The following is a 14,771-nucleotide window of genomic DNA, read 5'->3' on the forward strand; positions in this document are numbered from 1 at the left end:
AACTCCTGCTACATGTAGTTTGTCGTTAGTAGGAATGGAAACAAAGACCACCACCGGAAAAGGAAGGCTGAAGGAGTGACATCCGGTCTCTACACATGCCCCAGAGGTAATTCTCTTTTCCGATGGAAATTAGATTCTAATCAGATTTCTGTACGCACTGAAGCTTGATTCATACAACGGTGTCACTTAAAAATACCAGATCTACAAGCATCAGTAATTATGCGTATATAATTTACTTTCCACCACTGTGCCTTACTTGGTTTCCTCTGCCATTGGTGTGAGTACCTTTGAGTACTGCAAACTTCTTATTGAAAGTTATCTTTTGAAAATGTAATCGAGAAAATGTTAATACAGTGACTTTTTATTATATCAATCTCAAACCTCCACCCACAGCACCGTCCATTAAAAACAAACAAAAAATCCACTTCCATTTTTTTTCTTCTTTTTTACATTTATACAAATACACAGAACCTGCGTACCATCATAAGTGAAATACAGAACAGAACGTTTGTGTTGATGTTGGATACTGTTTGCCATGGAGAACGCATTAGAAATGTACCTTTATTATGATGAACCCCTTCAGATGAATAATCTTGTTTTCAAGGGGTTTCTTAAATGTATACAAAACCAAATGCACAGGGGGAATAATAGACTCTTGTGACATAAATTATCAACATACAGTATTGCAACAGTCCCAGATGTAAAAAAAAAAGACAACTGAAATGAATCTTCCAACTCCCATCATTCACTTCAGAACAGAGTTCTCAGGTGTTATTTCTGTCAAACTGGACATCAATACAATCAACATTTAAAACCGACAAAACTCAACTGAAAATTAATGCATGATATATAGGACTGATTTGACCACATTCATGGCTGGAACTTTACCTTTATTTTATTTTTTTCTTCTTTTTTTAAACTGACTAATGCACAGTGATTCCAGACAGGCTCTGTACACAAACTATTTACATGGGATTGCAGTTGTTTTATAAAAAGGAAGAAAAAAAGAAAAAGTTAATCAGTGGTTCATTGTAGTCCGTCTTGACTTGACAGTTGTACAAGGAGGGATATTTAAAAATTGTGTCCAGATTATTTTTTTGACAAATTCATGTTCAGTCTTGGTATTTACAGTACAAACTCCTACAGCGCATACAAAAAGGAGACAAGAGTCCTTGTTGATAGCACTGCACTTAATGCTCTGATGCAGTGTGGGGAAGGCCAGAGTCCTTGTTGATAGCACTGCACTTAATGCTCTGATGCAGTGTGGGGAAGGCCAGTGTCCAAATACAATGTCCATAGACATCCGCTAAACTCAAAACATAAGCCCTCGAGAGGGAGTAGGCGGGAAAAAAATAATACCTTCGGCTCCACATGGGAGGCCAAAAACCAAACAGTCTGCTGCACACCGCCGAAAAATACTTGTATAACAAATAACATTTACAACACTAAAATGAAAAACCCAACAGGGTTTAATCAAAGCACCGTTGTAATGAACGAACAAACCCAAAGGATCACGCAAACACTGAGGTGGACGAGACAGCATTTAGCACCAAAAAAAAAAGTAGCATTCGGGCTCCTGGTTGGCTTGGGCCGAGGCCCTGGAGTTAGGATGTGTGTTAAGGGGTATTCAGAACTGCTCCAGGAGTTGACGGAGGTAGGGGGCCTTGGACAGCTGCCGGTTGACCCGGGACAGCTTGTAGAGCACGGGGCAGTCCAGTGAGACGCAGAGCACCTGGCGCTCTGCACTGCCACTACAGTTCCTACAGATCTGGAAATACAAACATGTTTCATGTGAATTTCATTGCACAATCATCCAAGGTCGGGCAATGTGATTCAATGCAATGCGACAAAACCCCAAATCCTAGCATGACAAACATTTAAGCCCTATATTATACTTTGTTGTATGGTGGTGCCCCAGGCTGAAAATAGCTTTTACAAGCTTTTGTATCTGCCATTTTAGATATTTCTGACAAATTGTGAAAGGTTTTGAAAACCTTTGCCTGACACCAGGTTGAAAGTGGTTAAACAGCAGCTCCAGAGGGCAAAACGTCTTGCCTCGAAACGAGAAGGCAAGTAGTAATTGAACAAAACAGTCAAGTCCATTGTATTTTTGAGGGATGCTAGCCCCTCCTATGCCCAGCGTTGTGTGTACCCCACAGCGATGATTTGATTGGCTGAGCAATGTGTGTACCAGAGTAATCTAGTAAGAGAGTGGTGACACGCTTTGATCTCGCCGCAAAGCGGGTACCTATGGGCGATAGTTCCAAACATTGCTCCTATGGCTGGAACTATTCCATTGAGATAGAATGAGCACTTCAGCATTCCATTGTTACAATGAGAGTCAACGGGAGTGTCATTACTCTCTTACTAGATTACTCTGGTGTGTACCCCACAGCGATGATTTGATTGGCTGAGCAATGTGTGTACCCCATAGCGATGATTTGATTGGCTAAGCACGGAATGTGATGTATGATGATATATGATGACAAGCGCGCCCCTCACTTCACACAAGTGTGATTTTTACTCTACTGGGACAAGTAGGAAAGTTGAGATTGAGCAGAGTGAGACAGGGACACACACAGTCAGGTATACCTGACGAAGACCCATAAGGGGTCGAAACGTTGTCATCCTTCTATTCTAATAAAATTCCTGGGGGAGCTACAAACAGTGTGCGCACTACTTCTCCTTGGGTTGTTTTCTTACCTTATTATGGGCAAACTAGTCTATTCCATGAGTTATTTCGCTACGTTGTGTGTGTTTATTAGCAATTTAAGAAATAAAAACATTCAGTCGCTTATTGACTTCCATTGTAACGGCTCTCAAAATCATTATTTTAGCACATAAACCAACGCAACAAAAGCTGATTCTGACAGTTTATGACATGAGGAAAACTCATGCGGTTTTAATATTTTTTTTTAATGTCAATTTTGTCTTGTTTTGACAAATTTGTCTAGAAAGAAGATCCGGTAGGTATGCCTACGCCGACCGCATCCCTCAAATCATGAACGCATGCACTAGGCTGAAGAATATATCCCACCCTTTTCACATTGGCCTGCGTTGGTTTATGTGCTGAAAGAGTGACTTTGAGAGCTGTTCCCCCGTTACAATGGAAGTCAATGAGCGACTGTTTTTATTTCTTAAATTGCTAATAAATAACACAACAGAGCTAAATAACTGGTTAGGGGTTAGTTTGCCCATAATAAGGTAAGAAAACAACTCAAACCTCTAAAAAAGTGGTCTTACCCTTTAAGTCGTATATAGGCTCTAATGCGAGTCTCGGGTTCGATTCCTTAGCCTGGCAGCCTTTGCTACGTGTCTCTCCCCGTTTCCCGTGACTGCTAATTATACTATCCGATAAATATACATTCCGTACACATTCCGTCTACAGTGTAGAAACGAGAATAACTGCCAAGTCTAGCAAGTTCCCACTCACGTTCCACTTCTCACTTGCGTTCTCATACAAACCCGTACAACAGCAGCCAATACGGCTTCACGTTGCAGCGTTCAAAGTATGGGGTTTATGCCATTCAGACTATGGGTTTTATGGGTCTTGGCTTAGAGGCAGCCTAGAGGCAGCCAATCATGAAAAAGTGTCCATTACGGTCGTCTGTACGGTCATTAGTAAATGTATTCCAGGAGCTTTTCAAGCACCTGGCAAAAAAATAGGAAGCAATTTGGTACTGTGTAAATTGAACATTTCTCCTCTGTCCAACGGCAACGACCTCCTCTCTCCTCTAACCTTTAGCAGCTGGTCTTGCTGGCTCTCCCACTGGCGCATGTCCTGGTGCAGGGTGACGGCGACGCGCTGCGGCTCTGCGCGGCACTGCGCGCACACACCAAGCTGGGTGAGCTGGTCGCACACGGGGCAGTGCAGCGTGGTGAAGTACTGGGAAATGGTTCCCTTCCTTCCGCCTTCGTCGCCTCCCGCGCTCGAACAGGAAGCCTTCTGGGTCTGGTGAGAAAACAGGAAGCAATTTGGGACCATTAGATGGTCTTTTGTCCCCCCCAGTGGTTAATGTTGTGCTCATGGATGATGAAATGCATGATGAGAAACTGCAGAGGTCAATCTTAACAGTGGTTAATGTTGTGCTCATGGATGATGAAATGCATTATGAGAAACGGCAGAGGTCAATCTTAACAGTGGTTAATGTTGTGCTCATGGATGATGAAATGCATGATGAGAAACTGCAGAGGTCAATCTTAACAGCCCGGTGAGTAAATTGACCGACTTTACATGATTCACATTTCGTCGGGCGTGCGACGTTGTCACACACCAGAAAATAGCAGATCTACACGCTTACAGCATTTAATTTTAAGCAGATAGCTAGTAATAATCTTGAAGGCCTTTTTTGTTCCATTTGCGGTTGGCAATTTATGGAGTGTTAGTGTAAGCTCCATGATGCAACGATTAAATTCCTACAGTAGTCCCTTAAAGGAGAATTCCATACTAGAAGGCTTTCTTACCTTTATTTGTAGTCGTTACGTCCCCACCAAAGAGCTCCAGGTGTTTTGTGCAAAAGTGCATTATTGGCTATTTCCCCTTCCATAAGCCCTCAATGGGGGTTGGGTTTTTGTGCTAATTCGCTTATTTCCATCGAAATAAGTGTGCCGCTTGGGATACTATTTACATTATGAAGAGAGGATATATACAAAAAAAATTAGCACAACACCCCATAGCCCCATTCAATTCAATGCAATTCATTGAGGGCTTATGGTAGGGGAAATAGCCAATAATGCGCTTTTGCACAAAATAACACCTGGTGGGGACATAACGACTACAAATAAAGGTAAGAAAGCCTTCTAGTATCGAATTCTCCTTTAATGTATGTCTTGCAGTTTCTCACGCTTCCCACCAGATGGCGTGTGTGCACTACTGAAAGGGTGTGCATTCAGCCTTTACACAAAAGACCACCCACATCACCACTTCAGTTTCAGGAGTGTCCTCTGATTCCCAGCATGAAACTGGGAGGATTTTCTTTCTCTTTTGTTCTCTCGTTACTAAACAGCCTGGGCAAAGAAAATATGCCATTTTCTTATTTTAGACTGTTGGCCAACATCAACATAGTTTATCTCGCTCCCTTTGACAGCAAGCAGTAAATATTCGAGTGATTTTTTTAATTTATTGTTCTTTAAAATCAAAAAATGAATCTTAACCACTGGGTCCCCCAGGGATGCATGGCCCTATCCTTTCCCCTCTCTCTACACAAAGGTTGTAGATGGGCCATTTTGTTATTTTCACAGAATGTTATTTTATAATCACCAATTAAATAATTAAATACATAATTAAATAGATTTGAATTGTCCACAAAATATATTGGATATATATATATATGGATATCCAAAACCAAAAACCTGTATTCCAATGGATCCATTGTTGTAAATATTGGCTCTTCTTAATGCTTTTCATTAGTTCAATATTTATAAAAGATTACTAACTAAGAATAACATTAAACTATACCAGTGGTTCTCAACAGGTTCTGGATCAAGACCCACTTGAAAATTACGTCATGACGCTGTTATATTCGCTGTTTGTTTTCGTGTAGCTCCGAAGAGTGTAACCAAATGGATGAGTCCTCCGACCTCCGGCTCCTCGGAATTTAATTAACTAACTATAAGCATTAAGCAGAGGCACTAGCACTGGTTAAAGATTAGCCCCATATGTGCCCTCTCCCTACGCTCATTCTGTAGCTCCGAGATGAGGTCACAGAAAGAAACCCCTCCCACCCCGTTCAGAAACGGCGCATGTTTCCACAATTCCCCATTGCTTACCCTTTTCTAAACAATTAACCAAAACCTTGAAGTGACGTTCCGGGTTTACACTAATTTACCGTCAACAACGGAAAAGAAAATCCAACTTTAAACGGTTACACGAGCGTTACAGCGGTTGTTTAGCATGTTTTTCAAGGAAGTTGAAAAGCTTTAGCGCCTCCCCGGCGCCTCCCCTGGTCGAAAATGTCCAACTGACTTCAGTTCACTCGACATGCCCGCGCACACGCACCAATCCCTTGATAAACATGGAAGCGGCTGACAAAATTCGCTTCGTAAAGGCTCGGTTCAAATCGCTAGTTGGATTTTCTTTTCCGTTGTTGACGGTAAATTAGTGTAAACCCGGAACGTCACTTCAAGGTTTTGGTTAATTGTTTAGAAAAGGGTAAGCAATGGGGAATTGTGGAAACATGCGCCGTTTCTGAACGGGGTGGGAGGGGTTTCTTTGTGACCTCATCTCGGAGCTACAGAATGAGCGTAGGGAGAGGGCACATATGGGGCTAGTTAAAGATTAGAGTGTAGGCCTGGGCCGTGGCTCAGTGGTCCAGGCCTACTCGTGAACGTCAGAACTACATGAAACATTGGATTGCATAAACATAATTTAGTAATAAGGAAGTCAGAATAAATAATGTACATATATAAATAAATTTGATAGGAATAGTATATACAGAGCTCTTCACGGGTTCAAAATGATGGACCCAAACCCTAATGGACCCCTGAAATTGGTTCTGAGATCAGAGTGGAGCAGACATAAAAATGTTTATTTAACAAAAAAGAAAGAGACACCAGAATGACATTAAATCACATGTTTTCACCTCAATGAATAATGTAATCCATGATCACTCACACCATTGTGTCCACGGAGGTTTGATGCATTTTGTGCGTGCGTGCTCTCTTTCACTTTAACTGATGGTGAAATATATTGCGCTGCCCTGGTCAGCCAGTCACAGCAGCACTTTCTAGCAGCCCGAGCCCCTGCTGTTTCCACACTTACTACAGCCAGCATACAAAGAACGATGAATTACCATATCTTATTAGCTTGTCTGACACCTTGAGAGAGCAACTGCAGAATGGTCATTGAACGAGAGGCAAGCATGCAGCCAATTCCAACGCAACAAACCGGAAACGGTGTTGACCAGCACCGGGTCAGGAAAAATACATAAATAGACCAGTCATCACCCAATAGTGCGGGGACATTCGGACCCTTTTGACCACCCCTACGCCCCCCCCCCCAGAAGCAAAGATATGATTTAAAAACGTTTGCTGTGAAAGAATATACACTGTATATTCAAAGATGTGCACAGATTTTCGCGATTTTTCAAAAATAGCAGATCTGCTATTTTTCAATAGCTAAAGTGTAAAATAATGGTTAAAGTGGTTAAAAGCTAATGTGACACAAATGTGACCAGATTTGACTGAGGACTTAACACTCCCATCGCCCAGGACAAAGTTCTTTGTCCTTTCTATTAGTAACGCCCGACGCCCAGGACGAAGTCTTGTCCAAAAGACGAAGTTTATTGATATGAGAACGGCTCGCATGGCTCCATAGCCCAGGAGCGCCTGTTGGGCAATCCTCGGTGACGCGCAAGAGTGAGACGTCATCGGAAAACTCCCTCCCCTGTTTAGCTGATGAAAACGAAAATCTTAAAACGTTCATAACTCGCGATCTAAATCATCCCGTCTAATTATGAAAAAAGATCCTGTGTTAGACGGCGGTCCAGTCGCTAGTCGCGATAGATTTATTCTTGTCTCCCATTGTTGTTGATCGACTCTAGAGTGGTGTGGCTATTGTTAGCTGCTACACACACATCAACAACTTCCTCCGGTCCGTCCGGAAAAGGGGTCCGTGTTTATAAATCGAATGGGCGCTATAATGTGTGTGTGTGTGTGTGTGTGTGTGTTGGCCTTCTCTCTCACCCGGGGCAGCTCGTCATACCAGCCGAACACGTCGACACCAATGAGCTGGAACATGCGCGCCAGCGGGGGCAGGATCTGCTTTGTGACGTAGTAGGTGGCGTTGAGGCGGAGACTGGCATCCTGGAGCACCTCCAGGGGGCGCCGTACCAGCTGGATGAGTGGCAGACCCGGCACGCCATACACGATGACATAGGGCACGCGCTCACCCACCCGCGGCTCCAGCCGCCGGTCGTGTGACATGGTGCGCCTGTGTGGACGAAATGCGAGGGAGACGCACAGAAAGAGGATTATAATAATAATAATAATAATATCTGGGACTTATATAGCGCTTTTCATGACACTCAAAGACGCTTTACATGTGTGGGGGCCAGGGGGGGGGGGGGGGGGGGGGGGGCAAGAAAAAGGACAACTTTATTAGAAAAAACAATTTAAAAGAGTAAAACCAATAAAACAGTGCATATAACAAGTTTGAAAACACATCAGCTTGGATTGTCACCAGACCTGCTATGACTGCAAACATAATGGTTTGAAAAAATGCGAATAAATAATACATTTGTTCTCCAAGCATTTAAGTAAACAATCACAATTGGCAAGGAGGCCAAAATCTACCACAAATAACCAGGATTGGCAATTCAGTAGTCCACCCTTTTACTGAAGAACGGATACTCCACATTAGGGATGGACAATTAACCGAAAATATATCAAAACCAATACTTGCAACCAATAACTGAGTTTTAACCGCATAATCGAGAAACAATGTTTTTTTAAATGCATATATTTTTAGATCAGCTCTTTTCAGTATTTTTTTATTTTTTTATTTTTTATAAGCGAGGCAAAAGTTTGAAATATTAATTTGAAGTCATATCGCTCAGCCCTACTCCGCATAATTCTGTAATGATGGTGGAAGCCTGGTTCTTATGAAAGAAACAGATATAAGGTTAATATATCCAACAAATCAAAAATGTACTATACTGTAACATGTAATTAACAGCAGCAACACCGGGATGAGCGGCGGCATGCCTGATGAAGATGGCTGAGCATTTCCATCTTAACCAGGTCTCTCAAATCAGATTTTTCCACCCATTAAGGGGCTGGGTTGCTAGGCAACACAGTCAGGTTCAGCAGATGCAGGCCAGTTGCTGGTGCATGCAGTTGCAGACAATGGGCATTGTGGAGAGAGAGTAATTGGATTCACACTGTTTACTGTAAATGTGTACAGTAATTCTATACGGTAGTCGACTTGTCTTTCTCCCTGGTTGTCTCTTTTGGTCTCTCCAACATGTGCGCCTGCGGACACACACCCTGGTTTGTAAACCATTTACACTGTCTGGCAGAAACCTTATATTTCTTAGCTTTATGTTTTTTCATTAATCAATGCCTTATTTTATACTTTGTCTTGACAGTGTTGTGCAAAAATAAAAGCTGAAATATAAAAAATATCACAAGCGCACACAGTACTTTGATATTTTTTTAAAATGTAGAAGATTACAGACTACAGTAGGGACACCAGGTTGAAAGTGAAAGCCTGTCTGTGGGTTTTATACATATTTAACCAATGACAAGTATTAAAAAAAGCTTGTGACTAAACAACAACTACACTGGATCCATTGGAACATTTTTCCATGTCCTAAATGAAAAGTAAACGGTTTCAGACAGCGACAATGAACACAGTGGTTTATCAGTGGTAGGGATAGTAGCAGTGGGCCTACCTGGTGAGCTCCAGCGCAGGGACACAGGCTCCAGGCCTGTAGGAGCCACTGCCCCGGTACTCCTTGGCGAAGGTCAGGTCCAGCATGCTGGCTCTGCCTTCCAGCACCTTCACACACTGACGCTGGACGTAGCGTTTCACCTGGCTGATGTCCCGAGTCTCAAACAGAAGCTTGAGGGAGCGCTCCAGAACCTGGAAACAACAGAACGCAACACATGGGACGGTTAGATGCACGAGAAGTGAGAGGGATATATTAGGATATCGGTGGAAGGAAGCGAGCCCGAGCAACATTTGGTACCATTTGGTATATCGTCGTAATTAGAGTTTATTTTGGTGACATGGGTCTCTGCAATTATGCAGCCGATGTGTCCTGCATTCACATAAGAGCTTGTAGATCGCCTTATTATTTTGTTTGCTTATAAGTTCACTGTTCTCAAAGAGAAACTTCAAAGCTGCAATATTTTGGCAAAATATCAGTCAAAACACTGGTAATCAGCGGCCTAGGGCTCGCCAAACTTTGGATCGTAATTGAACCCAAACATTTGGCATCAGTTGGGCTCTAAGATGGACAACAGGGTATACAAAGGGTGAATGAGCGAGTGTATTCATTAATGGATGAATGGATGGATGGATGAGTGGAGTGATGGATGAGTGGAGGGAGGGAAGGATGGATGCTGCTGGTTACCTTGGAAACAGCCGGGCAGCCGTCGCGGCGGACCGTTTCTATCCCCTTGGCGTCGAACGTGGGCTCCTTCTGATCCAGACTCTCGTACATGTAGCCCACGTAGCGCTTCTTTGTCTGCAACACGCACGGCAGATACACCTGGAAATGTGCACACACGCACACACATCATATAACAATAACAATCTATAGAACCCCCCCCCCCCCCCCCCCCACACACACACACACACACACACACAGTATAATATATATACCGGTATATGTAAATAACGCAGGCAAATAAATTGACTGCAGTAATGTATAATGTACGTATATCCATACTACAAACATGCCGTGGGTAGTTAGACTAATAGGTTGGTAATTAATCTGTATGAGCAGAGACGGTTTATACTGTATGTGTGCACCGACAGAGAGAGGCACGCACAGAGCGTCCGTGATCCCATGCTGTGTGTGTGTTTTGAGTGGTGTGCGCATGCGTTTGCTAAAGAGAATGGATGCACTTCATCCGCAGACAGTCTTCGTGCAGCCTAGAGCCTGTGATGACTAACCACCAACCTTCTCAAACTTCAGCTTGACCGGTTTAGGGTTGGTGGCGGTCACCGCTTCGGCTATCTCGTTGCCGATCTTGAAGGCCTGCTCTTTGGTGGCTCCCTTCAGCAATACAAACATACTGCAGGAGACACGAACACACGAACACACACACGCACACACAGATTAGAACAAAGCAAACGGATGGAAGTGTATAAAGGTTCTGAATCTGAAGTGATCGTTACATGCTCACAATTGTGCGTTTTGACAATTCCCCTGTCGTGTCCTAAAATGAATAGTTTCTAAACGATATTCCTGTGCTGCAGGGGTTCTCAACCCGTGGGTCGCCAAATAATTTTGGGAGGTCCCCAAATTATTTTCAAAAAGAAGAAAAAAAGGGTTTTCTTTTGCAACTGAATGGCTGGGAAAATGGAAATTAAGTTTACATAGTACACATAGTACATGCATACACTTTCCTTAATGATTATATCTGGTTTCAGTATTCATTTATGATACATTTTCTCTATTATTAAGGTTATTTTTGCAGTCAGTTTGTATTGGGGGTGGGGAGGAGGGGTGAGGCGGGGGTCGCGAGACATGGCCAAAGCATTTCCGGGGGTCCCCAGCCAAAAACGTTGAGAACTCCTGCTGTGCTGTACAGTAGGAGAGTCCATTTTATATGGAATCTGGCCAGAGTAAACAAACACCTCTGATGTCTTCAGGTATTGGTCTACAGTAGTTACATAGACGGTGAAGGGAGATGGACTTTGTGGACCCATTGATTTGTTTATTTTTCACCGTCAAGTAAGCTTTTCTCCTGAAATGCTCTCCCAGTCCACTTCAGCACATTTATCCATTCATTGTCATGGTGTTAACCACTTAAACTTATGTACTTTGTAGCCCCAGAGGGATACATAGTTGCCCCCTACTTCGTTGTGAGCTTGCAGATCTGCTATTTTCACTGAATGTTCGTCTATTTTCGCCAAATGTCTGTCTATCATGAAGTAGTTCAAGTTGAGATGGTAAAATTCATTCTGTGAGTGAGAAATTACTTTCCAAAGATGGAGTCCAAGCATTGCCACTGACCTGTCTGTGTCTCCATACACAACCCGGGCTCCCCACTTCTTGGTGTCGTTGACCATCTTGATGGCTCTCTCCAGAGTCTCCCTGGCCTTTTGGAGGATGCTGTCTCCAACCTGAACAACCCATCACATTGCAATGCTCATGCTAATATCCAACCACTGTGCAACTCCATCTTCTATCTTTTTTCTCTTATTTATGCTTTTGTCGATATACTGTGCTAGTGCAGTGCCTATTTGTAATGTGTGCCCGTTAACCGATCGCATCACTCCACAGCCTAGGAGCGCCTGTTGCGCAATACTCGATGTTGCGTAACAGTGGGACGTCATCAAAAATGTTCCCCCCCTGTTTAGCCGACGAGACCAAAAATCTTAAAACGTTAATAACTCTTGATCTAAATCAGGGGTGCCCACACTTTTTACACTTGAGAGCTACTTTAAAAATGACCAGCTCAATCAGATCTACCCAGTAGTACACACCAAAAATATATATTATCTCATTGCTGAAAATATAGTTACATATTAGACAAATGCATTTGGAATGGGAAATAGAGGAGGAAATGGAATTGGTAGAATTTGGTTTTGTATATAAGTTTGTAATACTGTTGTTGGAAAAACAATATTGCATTGTGGTTTTGAGCTGCCCTTTTTGATGTAAATCAATCAAGTGAGTCACCTTAATTCAAGTGGCAGATGCCAAAAATAGTTTATTTATTTAAATTATATATTTTAGGGGCATGTCATGTGGTCTACCTGCACAGCCTGTGTGATCTACTGGTAGATCACGATCTACCTTTTGGGCACCCCTGATCTAAATCATCCCGTCCAATTCTAAGAAAAGATCATGTGTTAGACGGCCCACCACAGTCCCGTCGCTAGTCGCTTTAGATTTAATCATACCTCCCGTTGTTGTCGATCGGCTCTAGAGTGTTTTGGCTACATTTAGCTGCTACATCCACATCCAGGATAACATCCGGTCCATCAGTAAAAGTGCTCCGCTGCTATAAATCGCTGGGCGCTATGATTTAATGGATTAAATAACCCCGGGCAATCAGAGTGTTAATGATCTTCGAATGCTGATATTGCCATTCGAATGTAGTTTTTAATTGTTTTACGCCATAAATGTAGTATCGAGTAACAAATCTAATGAAGACTAATTTCCTGACCTACTGATGTGAAAACAAATGCTTTCCTCATGACACGCATGATCAAAAATAAAGTTTGTACTGTACACAGGAAGTTAATATGAACGTCGTCGCTGCCACCCACGCCCGGCCGTGTGTGTGTGTGTCTGTTCACGCCGAGACTGTGACGGACTTTATGGGGGACTCCCCCCATAAACTTCACTTGAAGGTTAAGTTTAAAAACATTATGACAACAGCGAAAGTTTGAATGGACATATTGTCAAACACTGTCGCTACAACGTGGACCTCATCACCGAAAACTGGAGTAACTCACCTCCACGCTGGGCATGCGTCCCGAGTAGTTGGCGGCGGTGTAGCCGTAGGTGACGTTGGCGATGAGCTTGAGGCCGAGCTGCCTGGCGTGCAGCAGCCTCATCAGGGCCTTGTCCTGCTTGTGGCGCTTCATGGACTGCTTCACCATGATGCGTGTGGTAAGGATCTCCTGCAGCATGTTGGGTAGGATGCCACGGCGCACCGACGACTGTGGCAAAGATAATTGCCGATTAGCGATATTATCGCGATAATCACCCAGCATCCCTATTCTGGGGGGTAATGTTTGCCCAAAATAGCCGACCTACAAGCGTTGTGAGCTTGTAGATTGGCTATTTTTGGCAAATCGATTTGTCTAGACTGTAGAGCATACCATATGTGCTCTTTACATATGCCATTTGATCAAGTATAGAGGGTTTAAGGGCTACTGAATTTGCATCTCAACAAATGCTAATTCCTAGTGTATGACTGAGGACAATTTCACAATGCTGAAATTTCATGGTGTTTTTTAATCACGATAAAGATTGAAGAGTTCAAATAAGCTAGCACAGAGACACAATTCTGTGGGAGCAGCTTGTTATGATAACTCATGATACGGATGTGTCGTCACGTGGATGCGTCGTACCTTGACGAAGGCGATGCCATGGGGGGAGACGGTGATGTCATTGTACTGTACCTTGACGAAGGCGATGCCATTGGGGGAGACAGTGATGTCATTGTACTGTACCTTGACGAAGGCGATGCCATGGGGGGAGACGGTGATGTCATTGTACTGTACCTTGACGAAGGCGATGCCATTGGGGGGAGACGGTGATGTCATTGTACTGTACCTTGACGAAGGCGATGCCATTGGGGGAGACGGTGATGTCATTGTACTGTACCTTGACGAAGGCGATGCCATTGGGGGAGACGGTGATGTCATTGCGGAGCTGGTAGAGGACGTCGGGGGGGACCCGCAGCGAGGTGCAGCCAAACTTAAACTCATCAGGCCTAGAAATGCATGTTCACACAGTTAGACTGAGGCTGTCTTTTTATTACATCTTGATCTAAGTGTGACGACGGTAGGTGAGGTGTTAACTGGTTAGCATATTAGCATAGTAAATTAATAGGAACATGCATGTATTTCAAGGGGGTGTAAGTGATGTGTTTTTGTAAAAAAAATGTTTCCCGAAGTGAAAATGAATTACTACTGTATTAACACTCAGTCAGAGTGTCAGAATATAGATCTGTTGAGCACTTATACAATACAACTATTATGCTTCCTTTAAATTAATGTTTGCGTGTATCTGCATGTCATGTACCTGTGTATTAATCCACACAACTACACCTCTGCTTCTCCACATCAGGTCCAGGTACTACTTGTGTAGTACAGATAATAACAACCATGCAGATGTTTGTTACTTAAGCTTGTTTTTCTTGACCACAATGTTAGATAGCTCATCGTTTACCTGGTGTATCCTATGGTTTAGCTTATTGTTTACCTGGTGTATCCTATAGTTTAGCTTATCGTTTACCTGGTGTATCCTATAGTTTAGCTTATCGTTTACCTGGTGTATCCGCGTTTACCTGGTGTATCCTATAGTTTAGCTTATCGTTTACCTGGTGTATCCTATAGTTTAGCTTATCGTTTACCTGGT

The 14,771-nt window shown here is 43.1% G+C and overlaps 1 protein-coding gene across 3 annotated transcripts in view; it reads right to left on the reverse strand.

The window, feature by feature from the left end:
* Positions 1-343: 343 nt before the first annotated feature.
* rev3l (REV3 like, DNA directed polymerase zeta catalytic subunit) overlaps positions 344-14,771 on the reverse strand; it is an 89,609-nt gene continuing 75,181 nt past the window's right edge. For all 3 annotated transcript variants that reach the window (XM_079525908.1, XM_079525907.1, XM_079525909.1), the window contains 9 exons: positions 14,016-14,124; positions 13,139-13,345; positions 11,688-11,797; positions 10,629-10,743; positions 10,077-10,214; positions 9,393-9,583; positions 7,684-7,930; positions 3,740-3,952; positions 344-1,768 (listed from right to left, as the gene is read on the reverse strand). In XM_079525908.1, the coding sequence (XP_079382034.1) occupies positions 1,628-1,768; positions 3,740-3,952; positions 7,684-7,930; positions 9,393-9,583; positions 10,077-10,214; positions 10,629-10,743; positions 11,688-11,797; positions 13,139-13,345; positions 14,016-14,124 (1,471 nt within the window). In that variant the 3' untranslated portion in view covers positions 344-1,627. The remainder of the gene's footprint in view (positions 1,769-3,739; positions 3,953-7,683; positions 7,931-9,392; positions 9,584-10,076; positions 10,215-10,628; positions 10,744-11,687; positions 11,798-13,138; positions 13,346-14,015; positions 14,125-14,771) is intronic.

The sequence above is a fragment of the Electrona antarctica genome (assembly GCF_951216825.1).
Source record: "Electrona antarctica genome assembly, chromosome: 17".
In the NCBI taxonomy this organism is placed as follows: Eukaryota; Metazoa; Chordata; class Actinopteri; order Myctophiformes; family Myctophidae; genus Electrona; species Electrona antarctica.